General features: G+C 35.6%; 1 protein-coding gene across 6 annotated transcripts in view; it reads right to left on the bottom strand.

The window, feature by feature from the left end:
* PIK3C2G (phosphatidylinositol-4-phosphate 3-kinase catalytic subunit type 2 gamma) overlaps window positions 1-21,441 on the bottom strand; it is a 290,952-nt gene that overhangs the window by 125,464 nt on the left and 144,047 nt on the right. For all 6 annotated transcript variants that reach the window (XM_085230990.1, XM_085230979.1, XM_085231006.1 and 3 more), the window contains 4 exons: window positions 18,436-18,567; window positions 12,186-12,300; window positions 10,319-10,449; window positions 4,072-4,260 (listed from right to left, as the gene is read on the bottom strand). In XM_085230990.1, coding sequence (XP_085087116.1) covers window positions 4,072-4,260; window positions 10,319-10,449; window positions 12,186-12,300; window positions 18,436-18,567 — 567 coding nt within the window. The remainder of the gene's footprint in view (window positions 1-4,071; window positions 4,261-10,318; window positions 10,450-12,185; window positions 12,301-18,435; window positions 18,568-21,441) is intronic.

Genomic DNA, 21,441 nt, shown 5'->3' with positions numbered 1-21,441 from the left:
ATTCAGTTGCAGACTTGCAGGGTTCTAATTCTATTTTTATTAAAACAGTGGCAATCTGACTCAATGTGTCTAAAATCAATTTGGCTTTCAAAGGTTTATGAACAGTCTAGTTTCAAGCTATCCCATTTTATTATAATTACTGTTTAGAAAGTGAGTTTCACATAAATTCGTATATATCTTAACCTCTATAGCTCCACAGAAATTCTGCTAAATAATGTGAAAAGCAACAGTAATGTTTTGAAAGTCAAAAGCTGAGGGATACTATAACTATGAGCATATTATTTCTGTCTATGGAGAAGCACGAAAGAGCCTAATTTCTGCTATTTGGGTTAGTGAATTCATTTTGGTTTTCATTTTAGATAATTTGAAATCAAAATAACCTGACAAAAATTTGCAAGTATGATTGCTCTATACATACACAGAATATTGGCTAGCAATACACCATATGAGGCAGCATTTCCAACACTGCTTTTGGTGTCTCTCAGTTATGAAGAAAATTCTTTGAATAAACAAGTATTCTGGTGTCATTGCCCCAGTCTGCCATGAAGAGTAGGCATGGTCAGAGAAAGCTCTAATTTCACAGAATCACAGAATGGCCGGGTTGGAAGGGACCTCAAGAATCATGAATCTCCAACCCCTTGCCACATGCAGGGCCACCAACCTCCCCATTTAATACTAGACTAGACCAAATTTCACTAAAATTTGGCTTTTTTGCCAAGCCCAGTAGGTGAAGGCTATAGTAAAACTCAGAGGGAACCAATAATCAATGGTGGAGGGACCATCCTTATACCTTTTGTCTTAGGAAAAAGCAATATATATTTTTCAGGCAATCCCTTCAATCACCTGTCCCTGAAATTAGAAGTAAAATTAGAAGTATAAAATCCTATTTTTCACTTTTCCTTGACAGCCGTCTCATCCTGTATTTATTGATTAAAGAAACAATCTTTTTAAAATTATTATTATTTTTTAAAGTGTTGGCTTCTGGGGCTTTAAGAATCAATGTCTTTGCTCCAAGTACTGGACTCAAGACTGCTACTAAATATATCTGTGAAATGTACAATGATTGAGTTTCCAATTTTTGAATGTTCTTCCTTTCCACAGAATAAACGGCTGTGGTATCATTTGGCTGCCCTCATATGTGCTTGAAAAGCTGAAGTGCAAAAGCAGAAGAGAACAAGAAACATCTATTAAACTGTACATTTAACTGTACATTGTGTACATTGTGGACAATTTAGAAGTTTCAGAAAGTTGCAAAGAGAGTTCCCTGCAGGACAGCAGGGCTTACTTTGATGGGTCATGATAGCTTTCCCTAAGCACTTCAATGCTGCCTTGTAACTCATACAATGAGTTAGCATCTCCAGTGATTTGATTTTTTTTATCCTTGCAAATATGAGCTTGGGCTGAATCACTGGGACAGATGATTCTTCTCTGCTGTGAGAAGAATGGTAAATTAGGGTCCCCAGCCTAAGATTTGCAAAAGATTAGTGATTTTGTGTACCTTCCCTAAACCATATATAGCATATATAGGTAGCATATTCTTGCAGAAATTCAGCTTTTGTGTTGGATACTGCAAAGTGAAATTCCTAAAAATGAAACAATATTCTGAGTGATTGGAACATCTTGATCTTTTATGATGCTCCTTACAATATGGTATAATTTGTATGTGTCACAGTTTACAGTATAGAGCTCAAGTGTGGATCTCCTTGCTACAGAATGCCTTTTAAGTTCAGTTGTAAACACTAAATTTATTTTTATTAAGAAAAAAAGAAAATAAAAATATAAGAGGGCTATTAACTCTAAAAAACCTCTCTGAGCTGTAGATTACTGGAAGTTGGGAGAGTAAGGCAACATCATTATGATTAACCTATTTTTGTTGCCTTCCCTAGACGTCTGTTGTTGGACAGGATGCACTAGACTGACATTTGTTCTGATTTGGTGCAGCTGCTCCTGCACAGTTGAATTATGTTAACAAAACATATGCCCAATTTATTTTACTTACCTAGGATAAAATAGAGATGGTAACACAAGTCCTTACAATAGGCATGAATTCATAAAAAGTATTTCTTTTATATTCTGCTCATGTTTTATACAAACATGGACCTTTCAGCTGTGTCTCAGTAATCACAAGTAATCAGAGAGCTGTTTTGTTGATGATAGAAGTCAGGAACTGAGTTGATGAATTGTCAGAGCCAAGCATAATGCAGGATAGAGATGAATGAACCTTCAAAAACAGCTCAGTTATGGAGCCTACACTCCAAAAGTCAGTGAAGGTAATAGTGAAGGGAAGTTGGATTGTACTCAATGCTATTTTACTTTTCAATATGACTGAAATCTGAGGAAAAGATAACAATGAGAAGAAACCTCAGAAAACTTTTTTGTACAGAAAGTACTTCACTCCTTTAGGCCACTCTTTCAATCTGCATTTACATGTCTCTCAGTAGTGAAATCATGAGACCTAGACATCTTTGAAATTAGAAATCTTAAATGAAATGTAATCCCTCTCTTTCAGAATGTTAGCTTCCCACTTGTTCATGTACCTGTAAAATATGGAATATGTGGAGGACAAAATTTTTTTTTAAAGATTTGTACTGTGATCCAGAACTCCTTTTCACAGTAAAGAAAATAGATTGGTGTTGTCTTTGTTGAGAAAGAAACTGTAGAGACAAACCAAGTAAGATCTTAATAAATAGCCCTTTGGCATCACTGGAGGCACCAGCCACACACAGCAAGATGACATCATCTTGTCTTTCCATCCCAGCAATGTCTGCAAGAATAAACAGCATGTACACGGCATTCACTTCACACTGAGAAGCAAGCTTTGTGATAGATAACTCAAATACCCTGAGAAGCACCTGGCAAGAGCTAATATTCTGCATCACACTCTGACACAGAGCTGCATCTTCAAGGAACAGTCAAGCTCCTCATTTCCAGAAATGTCACTCATAAACAGAATCGAAATTTGACATAAGGTCTGAACTGAAATTGCTCTGAGAAACTCTCTTGTTACTTGAGTGTGAAAGAAAACATGCTGCCTGTATACTCCTTTCTTCATTGAGTCTTTCATATATTCTAATCATTTATTAACGGTAAATAAAATGCCAATAATATGCTCCATCTTTCAGAATATTTGCTTCCATCACTCCCACTAACCATCAGAAATACATATATGCAAACATGTGAAACTCCTAATACTTGAGATATAAACATGAGACACAGGAATTCTTAGGAAATTGCTCTGTATTTTAAAACAGCTATTGTTGAATATCGTGGGGCTGAGTAAATACAGTTCTTTCTCCTCAAGTAAAGCTCTAGGTGAAGTATCTTATTTCTAAAGGTCACGTGTAAAATATGGAACTGGTATTGGAAAGCCGATGCAGTCTCATGCTTATCCAGACAAGTACTTGATAGATCAAATTTCTCAGTCATTTCATCCATAAGGTTAATGCTTTCACAGGTAGAATACTTAGCAGAAAATATGTACTAAGGTTTTAGAGGAAGTATAACTGCTGAGGCCCTGATATCTGCCATTCCTTCATAGGTTAAACCATCTCAAACATTCCTGAAAATCAGCTCCCAGTGTAAGAAGTTGTGCAAAAGATAAGAAATCACCCAGAAGTTGCTCAAATTTTCAAAATTCTGCTTCAGAAAGATGGGCTACTGGTGAGCCTGCACATACTTGCACATAATCTCTAACTGGAAGCATAGTTCAGTCTTCCATATCTCCCCTGAGTTCATGTCTGCACAGTAGTTTGAAGATATGGAATGCTATGCAAGTGCTAAGAATTTGATTGATCACCTGCTACCAGAAACTGACTGAACCTGCTGTACAGAATGAAATACTCTTCTCATTATTCTGAAAAATAGGAAACCTTCTCAGCCAAGAACACAGGGCTGGTGTATTCAACTTAAGGACATCACAGGAGTTGCAGTACAAGGGGGATAGAACCAAAAACAAACAGTTAAAGGAAGTAGCATACTTTGTTGAGCATAGGTGAAACACTGAAATAATCAGCAGCACATAATAATCATTCTGCTTCTTGTTAATTTCCTACTAAGCTAATTTTCCCTTACCTGAAAGTTAGAAGTCCAAGTGCCTCCAGAGGGTTAGAAAATCTCCATTTCCTCATGACAGAATATATTTCTGACACAGTTGTTCGATCCCAACTGGGTGCACTGCCCAGTACTAGAGAAAGGGAGCAATTTTGATTATTGCAGTAGTAACGATAAAACCATAAGATTCTTCTCTGTTGCTCTGAGAGTCTGGAAAAGAAGATTAGAAATTCAGTTTGAAATTAAAACCACCTGGAGCTTTGTGTAGCACCAAACTTTATTGTACTGTGGGGCCAAGTCATACACTACACTCCTTTTCAACTACGTACATGTTTTCCTTGGGGTAGGATATCATTTTCTGCAGACCAGCTTTCATAAGAAAAGTGATACTTATACTCTGGATCTGTCAGCCTTGGGTCATATAAAAATGAAGTGTCAAAAGACACACATATATGGTTATTTCACTTCCCAAGCACTCTCATTTTTCTTTTCCACTGTTGTTGGTGTTTGTTTGTTTGTTTTCACTGAGATTTTCTGACAAAGAAGTTTTGGTTTTCACTGGGTAACTTATTGTTACTTCCATCTGCTCCATCTGTAACAACCAGACATACAACACCACTAGCCATAGTTTCTATTCATGTCCTTGCTATGACTAATAAAGGTGTGTTTATTTTTAGCACATTTGCATTAAAATTGGGGTTTAAGGTAAAACCATGCACAGGAACATGAGCATGTGTGCCCATACAGTGTCATGGCATTTGCCTCAGCTTATAAAAGGGAAGGAAAGCTCCTGTCAACCTCTGTCTGTTTGTAAGACCTGTTTGTAAGCATGCTGTGAAAAAAAAAGGATGCAATACCAAATTCCTCATAGAGATATTAGGTGGTTGAATAACATATTGATAAAATCAAAGGGCATCACACCATATTTCACCACCATAAGTGCCTCAAAATATTTTTTTTTTTAACTTATTTTTTCAATTTATTAACAATTCAGGTGTTTTTGCCTCATCTATATTAAAATCCCAGAGTTTGGTATCATTAGAAAACAGAAGAAGAAATCACCTGTGAGAGACAAGCTCAAACTCCTTCATTTGATATCAAAGCTTTGAGAGTGCAAAGTGATCTCCAGTTGACACGTCATTATTGAAGCCAAGATGAACACTGGCTAAGTTGGGCTTAAAATCCAGCATCTTAGAATAAAATATCCCAAGTTGGAAGGGAGCCATCTTCCTTCTACTGACAATGATCTGGAGCATTCTTAGCCAAAATAAGGAACTTAGCCCTTCCCAAATTCTCAAGATCGCCACAATTCATATCATTGGACATTTAGAAGAGAGGTAGTTTTGCTGTTGTAGTTGTTCTTTTTTTAAATGTCACAAGAATGTTTATTCCTCTTTTTTAGGAGAATAAGCTCATAAATATATGCAGAAGAAAAATCTACCCGTGATCCACATTCTGTCATGACTTTTAGTAATCATTTCAAGAAAAATATAATTTTAGCAATCATCTTAAAAGACTGTGTCAGAATTCACAGCATGTCTACTTTAACAATACGTAGATGTTTCTCTCGGTGAAGGAGAAGTCACACAGAAAAAGAAATTAAAGTAGGCCTAAGACTTTATTTCCATCTTGTTTTCTTTTGCATTCAGATGGTATTCTGTAGGACAAGGGGAAATGGTTTTAAGTTGAGGGAGGGAAGATTTAGGCTGGATGTCAGGGGGAAGTTCTTTACCAAGAGAGTGGTGAGGTGCTGGAACAGGCTGCCCAGGGAGGTTGTGGATGCCCCATCCCTGGAGGTGTTCAAGACCAGGTTGGATGGGGCCCTGGGCAGCCTGGTCTGGTATTGAATGTGGAGGTTGGTGGCCCTGCCTGTGGCAGGGGGGTTGGAAGTTCATGGTCCTTGAGATCCCTTCCAACCCTGGCCATTCTCTGATTCTGTGAAGCACCTCTTTTATATGTTAACTCTAAGCAGAGATTAAAGCTTTCAAACAGCATGATCCAAACTATTCAATTTGTTGTTCAAATTAAAGCATCTAAAGCCTCCACTGAACTTAAAAAACGAGATAAGAAACCAATCCTTGTATCAAGTTCTCAAAATAACAGATTTCACACTTTGCTTTAGAGGCAATTACATTTTCTCTTTCCATGTTTCTGTAAGAAACTAGACTAACGTATTTTAAAGATTAAAAATGAAATTAAAGGTTGGGTTGGACTTTTCTTTGGTAGTATTTTACGTTTTTTGTAGAGAGGTATTACATTGGTTGTAATAAAAGTTTACATACACATACAATAGAACATATAAAACGTGGTAGAAGTGTTTTGCATAAGTTTAGCATCTGAAGATTGCTATGCTAATAAGGCTATTTCTTTGACACAGAAGTGATAAGATGCTAATAAACTCTATGTATTGATAAAAATGCAGTTTTTTAAGTTATTATGTCTAAGTTTCCCTCCTTCTATCAATTATATCAAAATATATAGTCTTCTAGCCTTCTTCTCAACACAAAGAAAAACAAAGAAGAAAGAAAATCTTACTTCAAATCTAAATAATTCATTTGTTTTCCTTTTGATAATCTCCCTCAATATCTTTCACTAAATGATGGAAATTGTTTCAGTGGAAATTGGTCTTAATTATCATTTACTTTTGTGGGGAAACGGTAAAAATCAGTTTATATGCTTGTTCATGTTCAGCCCTAGAACTGCAAGAGAAAATAGCAAAACAAACAGACAAACAAAAAAAGAGTCAGGAAAGCAAAGCAAAGCTAGATATTGCAAATTTTGGCCCCCTGGCTATGATGCTCACTTGCAGGTTTCTCTCCTGTGGACAGATTAGCAAAATCTGCCCAGAGACATTGTGGAGTCTCCTTCTCTGGAGATATTCAAGAGCCACCTGAATACCCACCAGGGAGACTTGTAAGGAACCTGCTTTAGTGGGGAGTTGGACTCAATGAGCTCTAAAGGTTTCTTCCAGCCCCTACAGTTCTGTGATTTCATGAAATGTGCAGATCAGTGCCCTTTTTTAGTCATGTTCTGCTATCTACCAGGCTCTAAGAAGTCTTTCTAATCACAATTCACAGCAAAGGCAGTCTAGTGATGTTTGGTAGGCAAACTAGATTCTCACTTAACTACTCGTTAAGTGACCAAAAAAAAAAGAAAAAAAAAAAAAAAAAGGAAGTGGAAGCAGTGAAAAAAATGTAGAAAGAAATCACGTATGCAGGAAAGAAAGAAAGATGGCAAAAAAGATTGTCATTTTCCTGGCTTCAAATCAGTCTCTGATCCTTTCACTGGGAGCCACTGTGGGCAAACAGGCTATACCATGTTCAAGCCATTATCTCATATGGCTATGGGGTTTTGTGCTTCAAGCACAGTAATCCTAAAAGGCATCAAAGGCTCACATCTCAGCTCCTGTCAGAAGTCAGTCAAGATATCAGGCATCAACTAATGAACTCACTTAGTTTCCCCTCTCTCATCTGGTTTCATGATGACACCAAAGATCACAAAATTGCACACTATGCATACCTGTGAGTAGTACAAGTGCCATATGCTGAAGTTCACTGTTTTTAGACCCACTGATCCCCTCCAGTGACCCATCACTAATCAGCAGCCATGAGATGCTGGCAACATGGACCAGTGATCTCAGACAGCTTCCAGAGACAAGGGTCTGAGAGTCAGCTGCTGTGAAGACCATGTGTCTGGACCAGTTACTGGGGAGACCCATGTCTGCATAACGTGAAGAGATCCAAAACCAGTAACCACAGTATGGTTGTGAACTTGGTGGTTTGTATGTCTGGATGTCAGCAGCTGAGGAAAGGAGGAAGATTTGGAGCTAGCTAGTAGATGATCTGAGCACAACTACTAGAGTAATTAATATTTTAATGTTATAGATTTAAATATATAGAGATAAGGGTATGTACACATTCCAACGGTAGAATTTGATCCTGATCAGGCAGAGGAGGAACAGAATCAAGCTGCCTGCTTTTGTGGGAGTGCTATGTGTTTCTACATGTGCTGGTAAGGCGCTGCTTTCTGTCTGTGTTGATTTATGTGGCTGGACATCCTTTCGTAGTACGTGTGCCTGGCAGGAATATGCACTACAAGTCTCTAATGGCTGAACATGAGGACACAGAGCCACAGCCAGGCTGCATCCACGATGGTACTGAATTTGACAGTCTGAAACAACAACATCCATGTAGTTGTCTGGTTTTAGTCATTGTTTCTCCTTTTTCTGCCACAGGGTTTAGAACATTTTCTGTCCACTCACTTATCTGCTTTCAGAAGAATGACCAGAGGGATCCTGACAGCCTGAGGGTGCTTTCTTGTGTGTTCCATCCACAGATAACCTTTTATTTCAGAATCATATTTGAAACTTGTAGGCCTGGAGCATCATCATACAGACATTTTGCCCCTGAAAGGTTACCTAGATTTACCAACTTTTCTTGAACTATGAAAGCAAGGAAGAAAGATAACTTGAGATTTTGTGGCAACAAATAGTTTTACAAATACTAATCAAACTCCATCTTTACTGAGGGAGGTAAAAAGAATTCCCCTGATATTGATACAACAAAAATTGCTGGCTCACAGATTTTTCTTGATCAGAAATTGCTTAATAAAAATGAACTTCTTTCATTAAAACCCCCAAATAAGCAACTCTACAACTTGACAATTTATTTGGTACACCAGTTTGTTCATGGTATGGTACAAATGAAAACAATTGTGAAAAAACCAAAGACTACTTATTCCTCATCCTTCAAGAATGTTATTGAACTTCTCATAGCCTTAGCAGCAGCCTTTTGTACCAACAATTTGCAAAATTCCAAGGTGGAAAAAGAATTAATACCTCCTGCAAGTACTACAACCTGTAATGAGCTTCTTAAATAATTCAATGAATGATAAAGTATACTGTATGTTACAGCATAACATTCTGTAAGAGCAATTCCTGGAAAGGGATGGGAGTGAAGGAAGCCACAGAGGGTAATGTAAATATGATAAAGCCAGAAAAAAGAAAGCCATTTCAGAATGACACTATTAGTTCTGTGAATCATCATAAATGACCATGATCTCATTTGCTTCCTTTAAAATTTAAGACATGTCATCTCAGATCAGGTCATTGGTCTATTTCTCACTCAGTGTTTTGCCCCCAGCAAGTGGCAGCTAGAGATGCAATTTACACAGAGGATGCCAGCCTGGCCATTTGCAGTGGCTTCCTCCCTTCATGCACCCACAGAATACAAAATTGTTGCATTAAGGATGTATAATAGGCTCTATGTTTGCCTGGTCTTGTATAATAGTCTTTTATGAAAACGTTAGCCATGAGTGTTCAGATAGCCTTTATGGACCTAATGCCATTGTCTACCTCCACAGCTCCACAGTAGCAGGGATTCACCACTGCCTGCTTAAAGAAGTATTCTCTTCCATTTATTGATAGTTGATCTACTTCTGTCACTGAAAATCCCTTGTTTGAATATTCTGTGGTTTTATGGTTCATTAAATAGGCTGCTTGATTAAAATAAAAGGAAGAAAGAAAAAGGAAATCAGAATTGAAAAGCTTTTTAATAGATGCATCATATCAGACTGAGAGGGAAGTTATTTAGTCACTGTAAAACTAATGCATCTTTTGACATTTAATTCACATAATTAACTGTGACTGGCATAATGACTTTCTATAAGTACTTCTGCTCCTAATTTCACATGCATTATATATAAAATTATATAGTACTAATCTTAATTTATTATGTAATCTACATATATCTGGGCATACTTATCTTCTTCACTATATACACTGTAATTTGTTTTGTCTCTATGTGCCTTCTGTTTAATGCTGAACTTTGTATATTTACTCCTTTGTTTAGAAAAAACTTTGTCCACATTTATAATGGTTACATGCTATTTAACCCCTATAGTATAATATTAGTAAAGGATGATGATTTTCAACAAATCAAAAGGTTTGCTTAATAATACTGATATTGACATACTGTATCACCTGAAGATCTTATTTTTTGAATTAAAAAATTACTTCCCTCAATTACTTGAAAAGATGTAACAAGAGAAAGGTAAAACCAACAGTTTTCTAAACTAGTAAAACACACTGCCATCTCCAGGAGCTTATTTAGGCTTTGCTGTGATCTATTCTCACATTTAGAAGTGCTGTTCCTAAAATCAATCCTGCTAGGCTCCTTCAGAGGAAAATTTTGTTTCTAAAGTATTGAATACATTTAATTGTGATCAATAGATAGATAATAGTCAGCAGGACTAGTTAGGTACAACTTACAGCAAGAGAGAATGTGCCTGTGATAGTTTTGCAATATGCTTCAGGCACTCTTCAGTTGGCTCTTCAAGATCATCTCTTCTCTCTTCAGGTTCAGGGTTAATGAACTCCAAATCAGCTTCAGGAAATTCAATCTTTATTAAAAAAATAAAAATAAAAAAAATAAAAATTGAGAGAGAGAGAGAAAAAATCTGAACTCTTATTAGCAATATGTATTCTGCTAGAACAGTTAAATGTCATACTAGATTTGTACAGGAAGCATACAAAATATGATAGAGAAATATTTTTTGCATGCAGCATATTACTTAAATATGCTGGTGATAAACCCAGACCACAGGAATCAGTGGCATCTTTGTCTCTGACTTTCCCGGGAAAATTTCATCCACTCTATTTCACTATGTTCAGAAGGCTGAAGTTGTTTTTACCTTCTTTTCTCCTCTCTTGTTTTTCAATTAGATGGGTCTTAAATGAAAAGTTTCCATTATTACAGATTTATTTTTCCATAAATATAGGGATAATTCTGACATGCACTTTGCCAGTGTAAGATAGAAGAATCAGGTTCCTAATATCAGTTCCTTATGATCAATTTCTTATACATTGTACAGCATCTACAATTTTTTTCATTCTTTGCACTTCCATATAGACATCAGAAATTTAGAACAATGTTTTTAAGATGCAGAGAAAGAAAACATTCCACCAAAATTAAGAAGCTTGTGGTATTTGGTGATCTGAATACAGTCAACTGAAAATTCAGGTAGCTCCTTAAAATCCAGCTCAATTTCCACATCACATTTTGGCTTGCTAACTCACATCATAATTTTTTATCTATCTATTTCATATATGCGTGTGTCTTTAATATGTATCGTTTGTCAAATGCTAGCAAAGTTATGCCCTAGAAAGTGTAAATCTCATGTTGGCCATATCAGAAAAGCAACCTTATGGCACTATTTACGTTATGTACAAAATCATGATATTGTCACTTATATGAGAATAACCAATAATGAAAGGGAAGAAATGGGAGACCCTCCTATCTTGATTCTTTCAGCAGAGACAAATTATAAATGAGCAGTCATTTACTACCTTGACTTCCTTTATTTTTAATAGAGAGAGCTATTCTAAGGCACCTTCTTGGACTGAATTCTTCAGACAAGAAAATCCCCTGTCCATTAAAAACAGGAAATTTTTAGGCCAGCCTCATTTATCCATATTATCTACTTTTACAAGCCATTTGCTAACAGTTGTTTCAGCTTTTTAATACAGAAAACAATTTGCTTTTCTTTTGAGGTATTCAATTGCTTGTTCAGCTTGGTAAGATGACAAAACAACCAGGCAGACTTACTGCATTTTCAGTATTGGGAGCACTATTCTGCTTGGAGTTGGTGGATTCTCAGCATGTAGTCATGGAGGTAAAGCTTTAGTGATGCTTACTGACAATTTCCTTGTAGCTACTTCCTTTTTAAGTCCTTCATGCTTATTGCAAGTTGTATGTTACACTTATAATGGCATGCAGTTCAATAGTACATGGAACAAAAGTTCAGACTTGAAAAGGAAGCTGCAAGTCAAGTAAGAAGTCAGCAATTTTTGTCAGAGTATTTTTGGAACTAAAATTTTATGAATAAAAAATTCTATGAAAATCTTCTGTAGTCCTTAGAGGTGGTATCTGATGTAAAAATTATCATACACTATGCAGCATTATAGTTTTCTATCCATATATACTTTTCTATCCATAAAGATTAACATGCTCTCTCTGAGCAGCTATAATGGAAATAGCATTTTCAATTTTTGATGTCCTGATGAGCTGTGGGAAAAATCCTATGTTTTGCACTTTGCTGGAAAAAAACTCTATTCCTTAGCTTTTTCATTTTCTTACCTGCAACGTTACTGATGTCGGTGCATCAGCACTACAGATGCCTGGGGTAATCAGTGCTGCTGGAAGCATGCTGTACAACTTCATGCTAAGCAGCACAGTTCCATGAATGAGCTGCCTGCAATGAGCACAAACAGAAATACTGCTTCATTATTGGATGTAAGGTGAACTGGGTTTACTGAAATTACATCGAAAAACATGGATCTGGATAGCTTAAAGGACAATTGGAAGGAAAACAAACCTTTCACCATTATGCAGCTAGTACAGATATAGCCAAGGTAGTGGTTGTGCAGAGAGGGTCTCAGTGCCATAATGGTATCTGTTTAGTCGGAGGGATTATGATGCAAATGAGATGGAAAAAGTGGAAGGCCGTGTACACTTATTCTAGAGAAAGAAGAAACCTGTGACGACCTACAGCAACCACCACCAACCCTGCTCATATATAGATGGTGGAGAATAGGGGGTATGATGTCAGTCTCCAAAAAGCTGTAAGGATTTGAGTGAGATCATTTGTACTATACCTACTGCTTTTCTTTTTTTTTTTTTTTTTTTGTTGTTGTTGGACAGATAAAACGTTATGGTTTGAAATACCTATTTGAGCCCTACATGTACAATGAAACCCTACTAGAAATAAGCATACATGTAGTCTGCAGATAAGAAAACCAGAATGATTTTCATTCTAGAAAACTTGAATAAGACGAGAAAATTCAGGTGTAAATTCTAATCATGACTAATCCACTCAAATAAAGAATGCAGCACCTGAATGAAGCGTAGTACATTGGACGTACCCTCTAATTCGTCTACATCTTAAAAGTTAGGATACATTCATAAATATGATTATGTTTAACATTTATTCTTTTACTGATAATTTTTACTATTGTTAAACCACAGACTGCCCAGCCAATAAAACCATATGAGGATGGACTAGATTCTCTTCTGTCAACTCTAACAGAAACACCCAGACAGGTAGATGAGTTTTGAGTAAACAGCTTTTACCAGATATGAGAGTATCAGAGCCATATGAGAGCCTAGATGGACTTTCTGGTCCCAGAATGAGTTTGCAGCACTGCTGGAAAAAAGTACTTTTCTGAATTGAGGACTGAAATAAATTTCTGGAAAGACATCTAAAGAAGGAATAGAAAATTCCTGCAAAGTCATTTATTTAAGACAACACTCAGTGCAAACATAATTTAGGACTAATTTTTGTTTTTCACTTCTGAAGCTACTGATGCTGTAAGTGCAAACATTTTGATTTATTGTGAGAACATCACTCAGGAGGATTAAAGACAAAACCATTTTCTAAAGTTTCTTTTGCAGCTCAAGGTTTAATGTGTAGAGGAAGGGAGGCAGAAAAAGGAACTCTGATGTGATAGCACTTGGGGAAAAAGAGTTTGTGCTGTGAACTCTTCCACTGAGGAAAATGTGGAAATGATCGAAGGAGTTTCAAAGCTGTTTTCCTGTGGTGCTTGCTTAGATGACCTACATTAAATGAATAACTCTTTGCCCATTCCCTCGTGGACAGGTGTTTACAACATAATTTGAACTAACTGACACTAGTTAGAGAGAGTAGATGAGAAGTGAATGAACATGAAGACCAAATTATCATTTGAGTTCTCTTTTCTGCCAATCACTTATATCGTTCTCTGAAACTATGTAAGATTTTAAAGAATCCATACAGTGTATTCTTTTCTTGGGAAACTTTGAAGTCTGTGTAGGTAAGTACAACCAAAGACAATCTCTGTGTGCTTTGCACCCAGTGTGTATGTGGCTAAAGACTGTCCTGGAAGGTAAAGAAGAATCTGCACATGGACTTCTCCATTTCTCAGCAGGAGAAGAACCAAAGAAAGCACTGTATCATCGCTTGTCTAAGACTGTTTATACATTAAAGCAGATGAGAGGACTATGAGTAAAACCAAGGACCTCACCTCCATACTATATAGCTTAATATCTCCTAAGAAAAAATGAACTAGTTTAGGAACAGATATTTATAGCGTGCATACAAAGTATGCTAATTTTCTATATGTAAGTGAGCAAATTACAGAGTGAAACATACTTTAGACTAAGGCTAGTTGTTAAAAACAGGCAGTATTTTAAAAACACGTGAATAGGCATCAACAATTGAAAGATGGTATATTTTGAGAGACAGTAATCTTCAGGAAACTCCACAGATAATATTCCACTTCAGGACATAAAAATCAAACAATAACTAAGAACTCTGTTGGTGAAACAGTTACAAAGAGTATAATTATTTTTAGAAGGAGTAAAAGATGAAGGAAGGAGAGTGTTCAGGATCCTCAGAACCTTTACTGAACAGAGTTTTATCTCTGCTACCTTTGTCTGCTGGTGAGCTCAGACAGGTGACTCAATATAGTTTTCTCATGTATAAAGTGAAGACAGTGTAAAGTCAAAGACAATTAAAGTTATAGATGATGGCTTCCATAAAAAAAAAAAAAAAAAAAAAAAAAAAGTTCTCTTCAGCATAAAGTGCATCAGAAGGTCAATAAACGCTTCCCTGTGTCTGCTACTGTTTGTTTATGTCCTCATACAAAACCAAAGCAAATGAAAAGCTCTGGAATTATAAAAATGCACAGTTTTTCTCTATGACAGGTGCAAAAATAAACCTCCAATCTTATTTCAGCAGAAGAGAACACTGAGATGTAAGAACAGCACCAGTTACTCTACCTTACAAAGTCAACCTCTTGTCCTGAACTCACGTGGGTGGGAGACCTCATTCACCACAACCAACAAGAAGAAAATTTTATTGCTTATTCTATCTGATTTGGAAATATCAATGCAAAATAAATAGTGCTGTTAGAATCAGTGAACTCAGGGCAATGGGCACCATGGAGACATTAAAACTCTCTTATTTCCCCACATATTGGATTCCTTATTTATGAATTAGTTCTGGATCACTAAATTATTCAGTCTAAGAGACAAAACATTTTTATGACAAGAAGGAATGGAAATCTTGCACTCTGGTTTGGAAACATTTTCTCAGCTTCCTCTTTAGCCTGAGATTTCTTGATAAAGATAAATTATCAATGACCTTACTGACACTGACCTATAGATACTAAAGCTACCCGCTAAAGATAAGAAATGTGGATGCAGAAGATCACCTAACTGAACAAGGTGGCAGCCATGATTGTTATTACTGATTTCATTCTCAAATAACTGTAAAATTAGAGTGGAGTTACAGTTTAGACCGGATATATCAAGAAAAAAGAGGACCAGATACAGTGTAAAAACAATCTAATTATCCCCAACTTTATGTTTGTACCTTTAAATATATTTTTCTCATACTTTCTACTTAGTGTTTTCCTTACAGAAATGGAGTTCTAAAATACCAGAGAACAGCTATCACTCCCTGATCTGTAAAGGTACATCAACATGGTCTTGCCCAAAAGCATGAGAAGTTCTCCATGCTTCTAGAAAAAGATGAAAGGAACTTGTGCAGATTAAATGTTGGGGAATTATCCCAAAGTGATCACAATTCTTTTTTCCTGTTCTTTTTAACATAATCTACAGACAACTTGAACAAGATTCCTTTGTTTTTAACCAGGATAGATTATAATGGGAAAAAAATCAGGAACTGTATTTTTAAAAGAATTGAAATTTATTTTCCTTTCCCAGTGTTTATCAAAAACAAACAAACATTTAAAAAGTGCTTGAATAGAAAAGACCACTCTCTGTTCTTATCTTTTCTGGTCCTGAGAAGAATGCCTCTGTGACAAACTGGGAAAGGATTTGAAGAAGGATGTTTGATGACCCAGGCAAATATCTCAGCTACCAGCTTCTTCAAAGAGCTTATTTCTGTCCTTTCCCTTATAAATCCTAGACCTGAGTATCTGTTAAGATATTTTCAAAAACTTAACTTCACCTCTAAGAAAAGTATTTGTTTGAGGAAGTGGTATTTTCCAAGTCAGAAATGTTTTGTTAGAGATTTCCTGGTTAGATTCATTTAATCTTTTTATATGCATTTACAGAATTTGTTCATTTAGAGATCCTAATACCATAATCTTCATAATAATACAAGATACTCTTGACACATTAGTATGGAACTACAGGTGCAGACATTTTCTTGCTATATACTTTCATGTTCAGAAGTATTTTGCTGAAATGAATCAATATCTACTTGCATTTCAAGCATGAGGGGAACAAAGTTTAGTTAATTAATAGCATTAATTATTAAGAATCATCTGATAATTTTAATCTTGCTGCTCTCTAAGTCATTAACCTTGAGAGCTGGTTTACAAAAAAAAATATTCATCTCTTCCAAGAAAAAGGAAAAACAGACTGAATTTCAAGTTTCACATTTCAGGAGTTTCAGTACTCCATTTATTTTTAAATCAGTCTATCAATTCAAGTAATAGAGAACGGAGTTGTGATTGGCTAAAAAGAGGAAAAATTACTTAGGCTTCTTTATGTTAATAATTGCTATAATTATAAGTGACACAGCAAACTGACTGAACAAGCTATTGCTAAATTATTCCAACCCAACAACTCAACTTTTATTTCCGCTTTGAAGGGTCGTTTCAGCAATGATCTGTACAATTATACAGCAGATTAAAATAAAGTAACCCTGTATCCCCTTCACTGTGCTGATTGTGTGTACCTTGAAACAATGGAGCCATTTTCCGGTGAGTTTTGAAATTACCTGGGTGACTTCGAGATTTATCTAATGAAAATCAATATGCTTGCTCTAAAGGTATGCATTACAAAATATATAATACAGGGAAGTGGGGACTTTCAAATACCATTAATTTGGAACTTAAATGCTGAAAAGTGGCAAAATAATAATAATAATCATAATCATCATCATCATCATCATCCCAGTTAAGTTACCATGCTTAATATTCTGTTTCTGTGTACTAAGCACACATTAGCTTGCTGGGGATCAGGGCATGTCAGCACTTTATCTTCAGGTAGCTTTTCAGCTAAGATAGTACCCTGTACCTTTTCACTCTAAGCATCAGAATAGTAGAGATATGCAAAATAAGTTAAATGCATATTTTGTTTAAAAAGGCACACATAATGGCAGTGAGTGATGCGCTTTTCTTGCAAGTAGCCTAATGAAAGACCAATAAAAAACTGAATACGAAAATGCCTAAGAAATCCTTGGAGAAGAGATTTGATTCATAGAAAGAACCATATAGAAAGTCTTCATTCAAGCTAAGAACTCTAATCATTCAGTCACAGAAGAATAATACAGCAATCTTGAATTCTTTCCTGAAAATATGAAAAAAACCTCTAGTCAAGTCCAAATTACTGCCTACTGTTTTAAGCCCATTCGCCTAAAAGTTCAGTAGAACCCAAGGTCCTTCATAACATATTAAATGCCTAAATGCAATCAATCGTGTTTTTTTGTTTGGTTGTTTTTGTTTTTAAAGGCAACTACCATAACATGTGAAAATAGATAAAAATATCTCAAGTTGAGGAAAGAGCTATAGATTAGAGACAGATGCTTATTTAGAAGCTTGTAGGGCTTGAACATATTCATCTGTTGCTCAACTTGAGCAGCTATGCATTTAGTTAGTCTTCCATTGTATATCTTACTTTATGGCATGCAGGACTAAGGAGTCCAAATAAAAATTACTTATCATTGTAATAGATCTAAACTCAGATGTCTCAACGAATCTAAATAATAATTAAGAATCATCATAATGGATTGTAAACTTGGATTTCTCAGTGCTATTAAAATATATTTATGGTAAGGCAGAAAATTTATCTTAGATGACTGTTTATGCATCACTGCAGAGACACTCAAACCTATAAGCATCTTTAAATCACAGTATGTTATGTGTAGAACAAAGAGGTTAAAAAAGAAAAGAAAGCTTCTTAAATTGTCTGCAGATGAAAAGGGGATCATTGTAGTCATTACTGCCTGCCTGACTCCGAGGAGAATGAATGGGAGTGAGAAGGGAAAGCAAACTGAAAAAAACCACACAATTGTGAACAGGAAGTTATGCTGGGAAAGATTTTGAAAAGCTACAAAATAGACTTCAATAAGGGTTTTCAGCAGGCCAAAGGAATTTTACTGTATTAAACAGTTACACAAGCCAGGTTCAAAAACAAGGTATTGAAAAGAAAGAAAAGCTTATGGGTGGAGCTCTTACAGGCACATCAAGAGCATTTTACTGTAAGTGTCAGCCAGGTTCTGAAATTAATGTTTCTTTCTTTTTGTATTCTTCCCAAGCTGAGCGTAACACTATTTAGGAATGTCTTTTCACAAACTATCATATGAAAGCGAACTTACTCTTTTTGATACAATGGGCAACATGTCCACGCAAGCACCTCTATAGTTTTAGAAGCACCGTTTAGTCCAAGTAGTTTTATTGTCAGCATTGTTTCCCTTGGAAGAGCCTTTATCCGTAGAGGAAAGTTGATTCTAAAATAAAATAAAGAAAAAAGAAGAAGAAATCTAGTATTGTTACAAGTAACATCTTTTCACATTTTTCTGGATTCCTCAACACATATATAAAACTATAAATTACAGGAGGGCAGCTATGAAGGAAAATGCAATGTATAGATCCCTTCAATACACCAGCCACACACTTAAAGTACTGTCAGCCACTAACTTGCATGATAGTACTTAAGAAGCATAGAATCCTAGTTAAAATCTTGCATAGTATTATTTTATCAGTGGAGGGCTATTTCAGTGCTAGCACTCCCTAAGAGTGAACTGTAAACAAATAATTAATTTGCTGGCTTGCGTCTTCAGAAGTGAACACTACTACTAAGAACTGTGAGTTGTTTTGTGAATAAAGTATGATAATCATTCTCGTTTACGTGTACTTCTGTGGAGTGGCTTTTCTCAGGCACAATTTAAAAGCAGATTTTGCTGTAAAAGAAATGAGCAATTCGTGATTTTTAGTGAGAAAATTCTAGTACATGAGTGTTCTTTTCAACTTTGTATTGATCACTAATAAACTTGATTAGTCATTCAATTTGTGAATATAGATTATATGACCAATTTACAAACATAATTTAGAGCAATTCTAATAAATGAGATAATTTCATGCTATGTGGTAAAATCACATATGATATTAATCAGACTTGTGCAAAATTTTATTTCCTTTTTCCTGAAGAGAATATCTGTGGTAGATGGTTTTTAAGTTAAAAACTTAAGCTTCTCAACCATAAAATGAGATTTGTTACTTTTTTTTTTCTTTTTTTTTAATTATTATTATTATTTTTTTTTGTATAAACAAAATCAATATAAGGAGCTAAGGGCTAAAACAATTATTTTTGTGTTGACAGCAAAAATGTCAAGAAAACAGAATCTGCATAAACTTGAGTTAAAACAAAACAGAATAAAAATTGAAATAATATTATTTAATATTGTGTGTGGTCTCCCAATTCTTGAAGAGAGTATATAAACAGGAGAGGGAAAGACTGTTTACGAGGGTGGATAGTGATAGGACAAGATGGAATGTTTTAAACTGAAGCAGGGGAGGTTTAGGTTGGATATTAGGAGGAAGTTTTTCACACAGAGGGTGGTGACACACTGGAACTGGTTGCCCAAGGAGGTTGTGGATGCCCCATCCCTGGAGGCATCAAGGCCAGGCTGGATGTGGCTCTGAGCAGCCTGGTCAGATGGTTGGCGACCCTGCACATAGCAGGGGGTTGAAACTAGATGATCATTGTGGTCCTTTTCAACCCAGGCCATTCTATGATTCTATGATTTATTTTTCACATATTCAATCTAAAAGGGGAAACAATTCAAATTTCAGCATTTTTAAAAAATGATACGGTAAATAAATGTAGAAATTATTATTAAAAATATAGTAGCCTGAAAAAATAAGGATTGTGAGCAGCAGAAATGAGACAAGATAAGAGTGTAATGTTCAATTTAAACAGGATTTTCATCCTACTTGTTTCACTCAAAATCTGTCAAAATCCTATAGATTCCAGGAAAGTTTACTTGAATGCACTGAGGAGTTACTGTAACAAAGAAGACATTTTTGCTAAAACTCTTAAGTACTCTAAATTAGCATTAGTGTCAAGATTTCAGATGAATCTAAAACATTTTAGAAATTATCCAAATTTGCATATGTCCATCTGAGTAAAAAAGCAAGACATCAATTTCCCATCCTTCGTAATTAACATGAATAGGTTTGAGAAGCAGTTCTCAATTGTCTTCCCACATCTCCCATATGTCTCTATTTATAGCTTTCAACTCTGCTTCCCATTTCATGACCCCTTATTCACTCATAATTATTTGGATACATCTACTGGAAAACTGAATTGTTTTATATTTCATGGATATCTTGTTCTGCTTTTTTTATTTACAGTGCAACAACTCTGCTCATCTTTCATAAAACCATTCAACAAAGAGTTACACTTAGCTTCATTAATATTTTCTGTGGAAAGAAAAAAAAAAGCCATGTGTTTTCTAATATAGAAATTTGTTAGCATTGTTTGTGAATGTGAAGAAATGAAATAAACTTTTCAATATCCTTTTCCTTGCATAAAGCAAACACTTGTCAGAGATTCCTTAGGACACAATATATAGCACTACCAGATGTATGTAGATGTAGAAAAAAACCTGGAGATTTAAGTAAGAGTTAGGCATCCCAAGACTTAAACAAGGCCAAAAATTTTCCTTCAGTGATATACAAAGAAAGGGAATATTTATACCGGTTTTAATGATGCCTAAACTTACTTGGTATTATAATTTCTGACTGCATGAGGCCGAGACAAAAAGATTACTAAGAGGAAAGAGGAAATGGAAAGGTGGCCAGAAACAAGACACTTTGTGGATGATCAATTTCAGCAGTAGTTGAGAAGAACAAAGAAGCTACTAACTGAGAAAGTGCTGTTTACAGATGTTAAGTAATGTTATACAGCTGGTTTCAAAGGCTAAGGCCCTAACATTATAAGAGCACACAACACTGAAAGCTCTGAGGCAACCAGGGCTTTGCCCAGGGAGAGTATAAACTAACCATACAAGCCAAACACAATACAGGGAAAAAGAAATCCAAAGCCAAGAAAGTATCTGAGGTGATGAATGGTAGGCTTAATGCTAATTCCATATTTTATGTCTATAGGTTTAACATAAATTATGGAGAGTGGAAAAAGAGAGGAGGTGGTAGAATGAAGAGCAGCCAGCAGAGGAAAAAAGGAAGCAAATTCTGGAGAGGTTTCATGCATTTAAAAATAAAGTTGATGTGAAAATAAAAGGGGAAATTTGGGACTTTGCTCATTATGCACTAGACAGTATCAGTCTGTTTAAATTTTACACCAAAGTGATACTCATTTT

This window comes from Meleagris gallopavo, chromosome 1 (genome assembly GCF_905368555.1).
Source record: "Meleagris gallopavo chromosome 1, MGAL_WU_HG_1.1, whole genome shotgun sequence".
Classification (NCBI taxonomy): Eukaryota; Metazoa; Chordata; class Aves; order Galliformes; family Phasianidae; genus Meleagris; species Meleagris gallopavo.
Note: the sequence above shows the minus strand (reverse complement) of the source record. Positions and strands in the feature narration are given on the sequence as shown.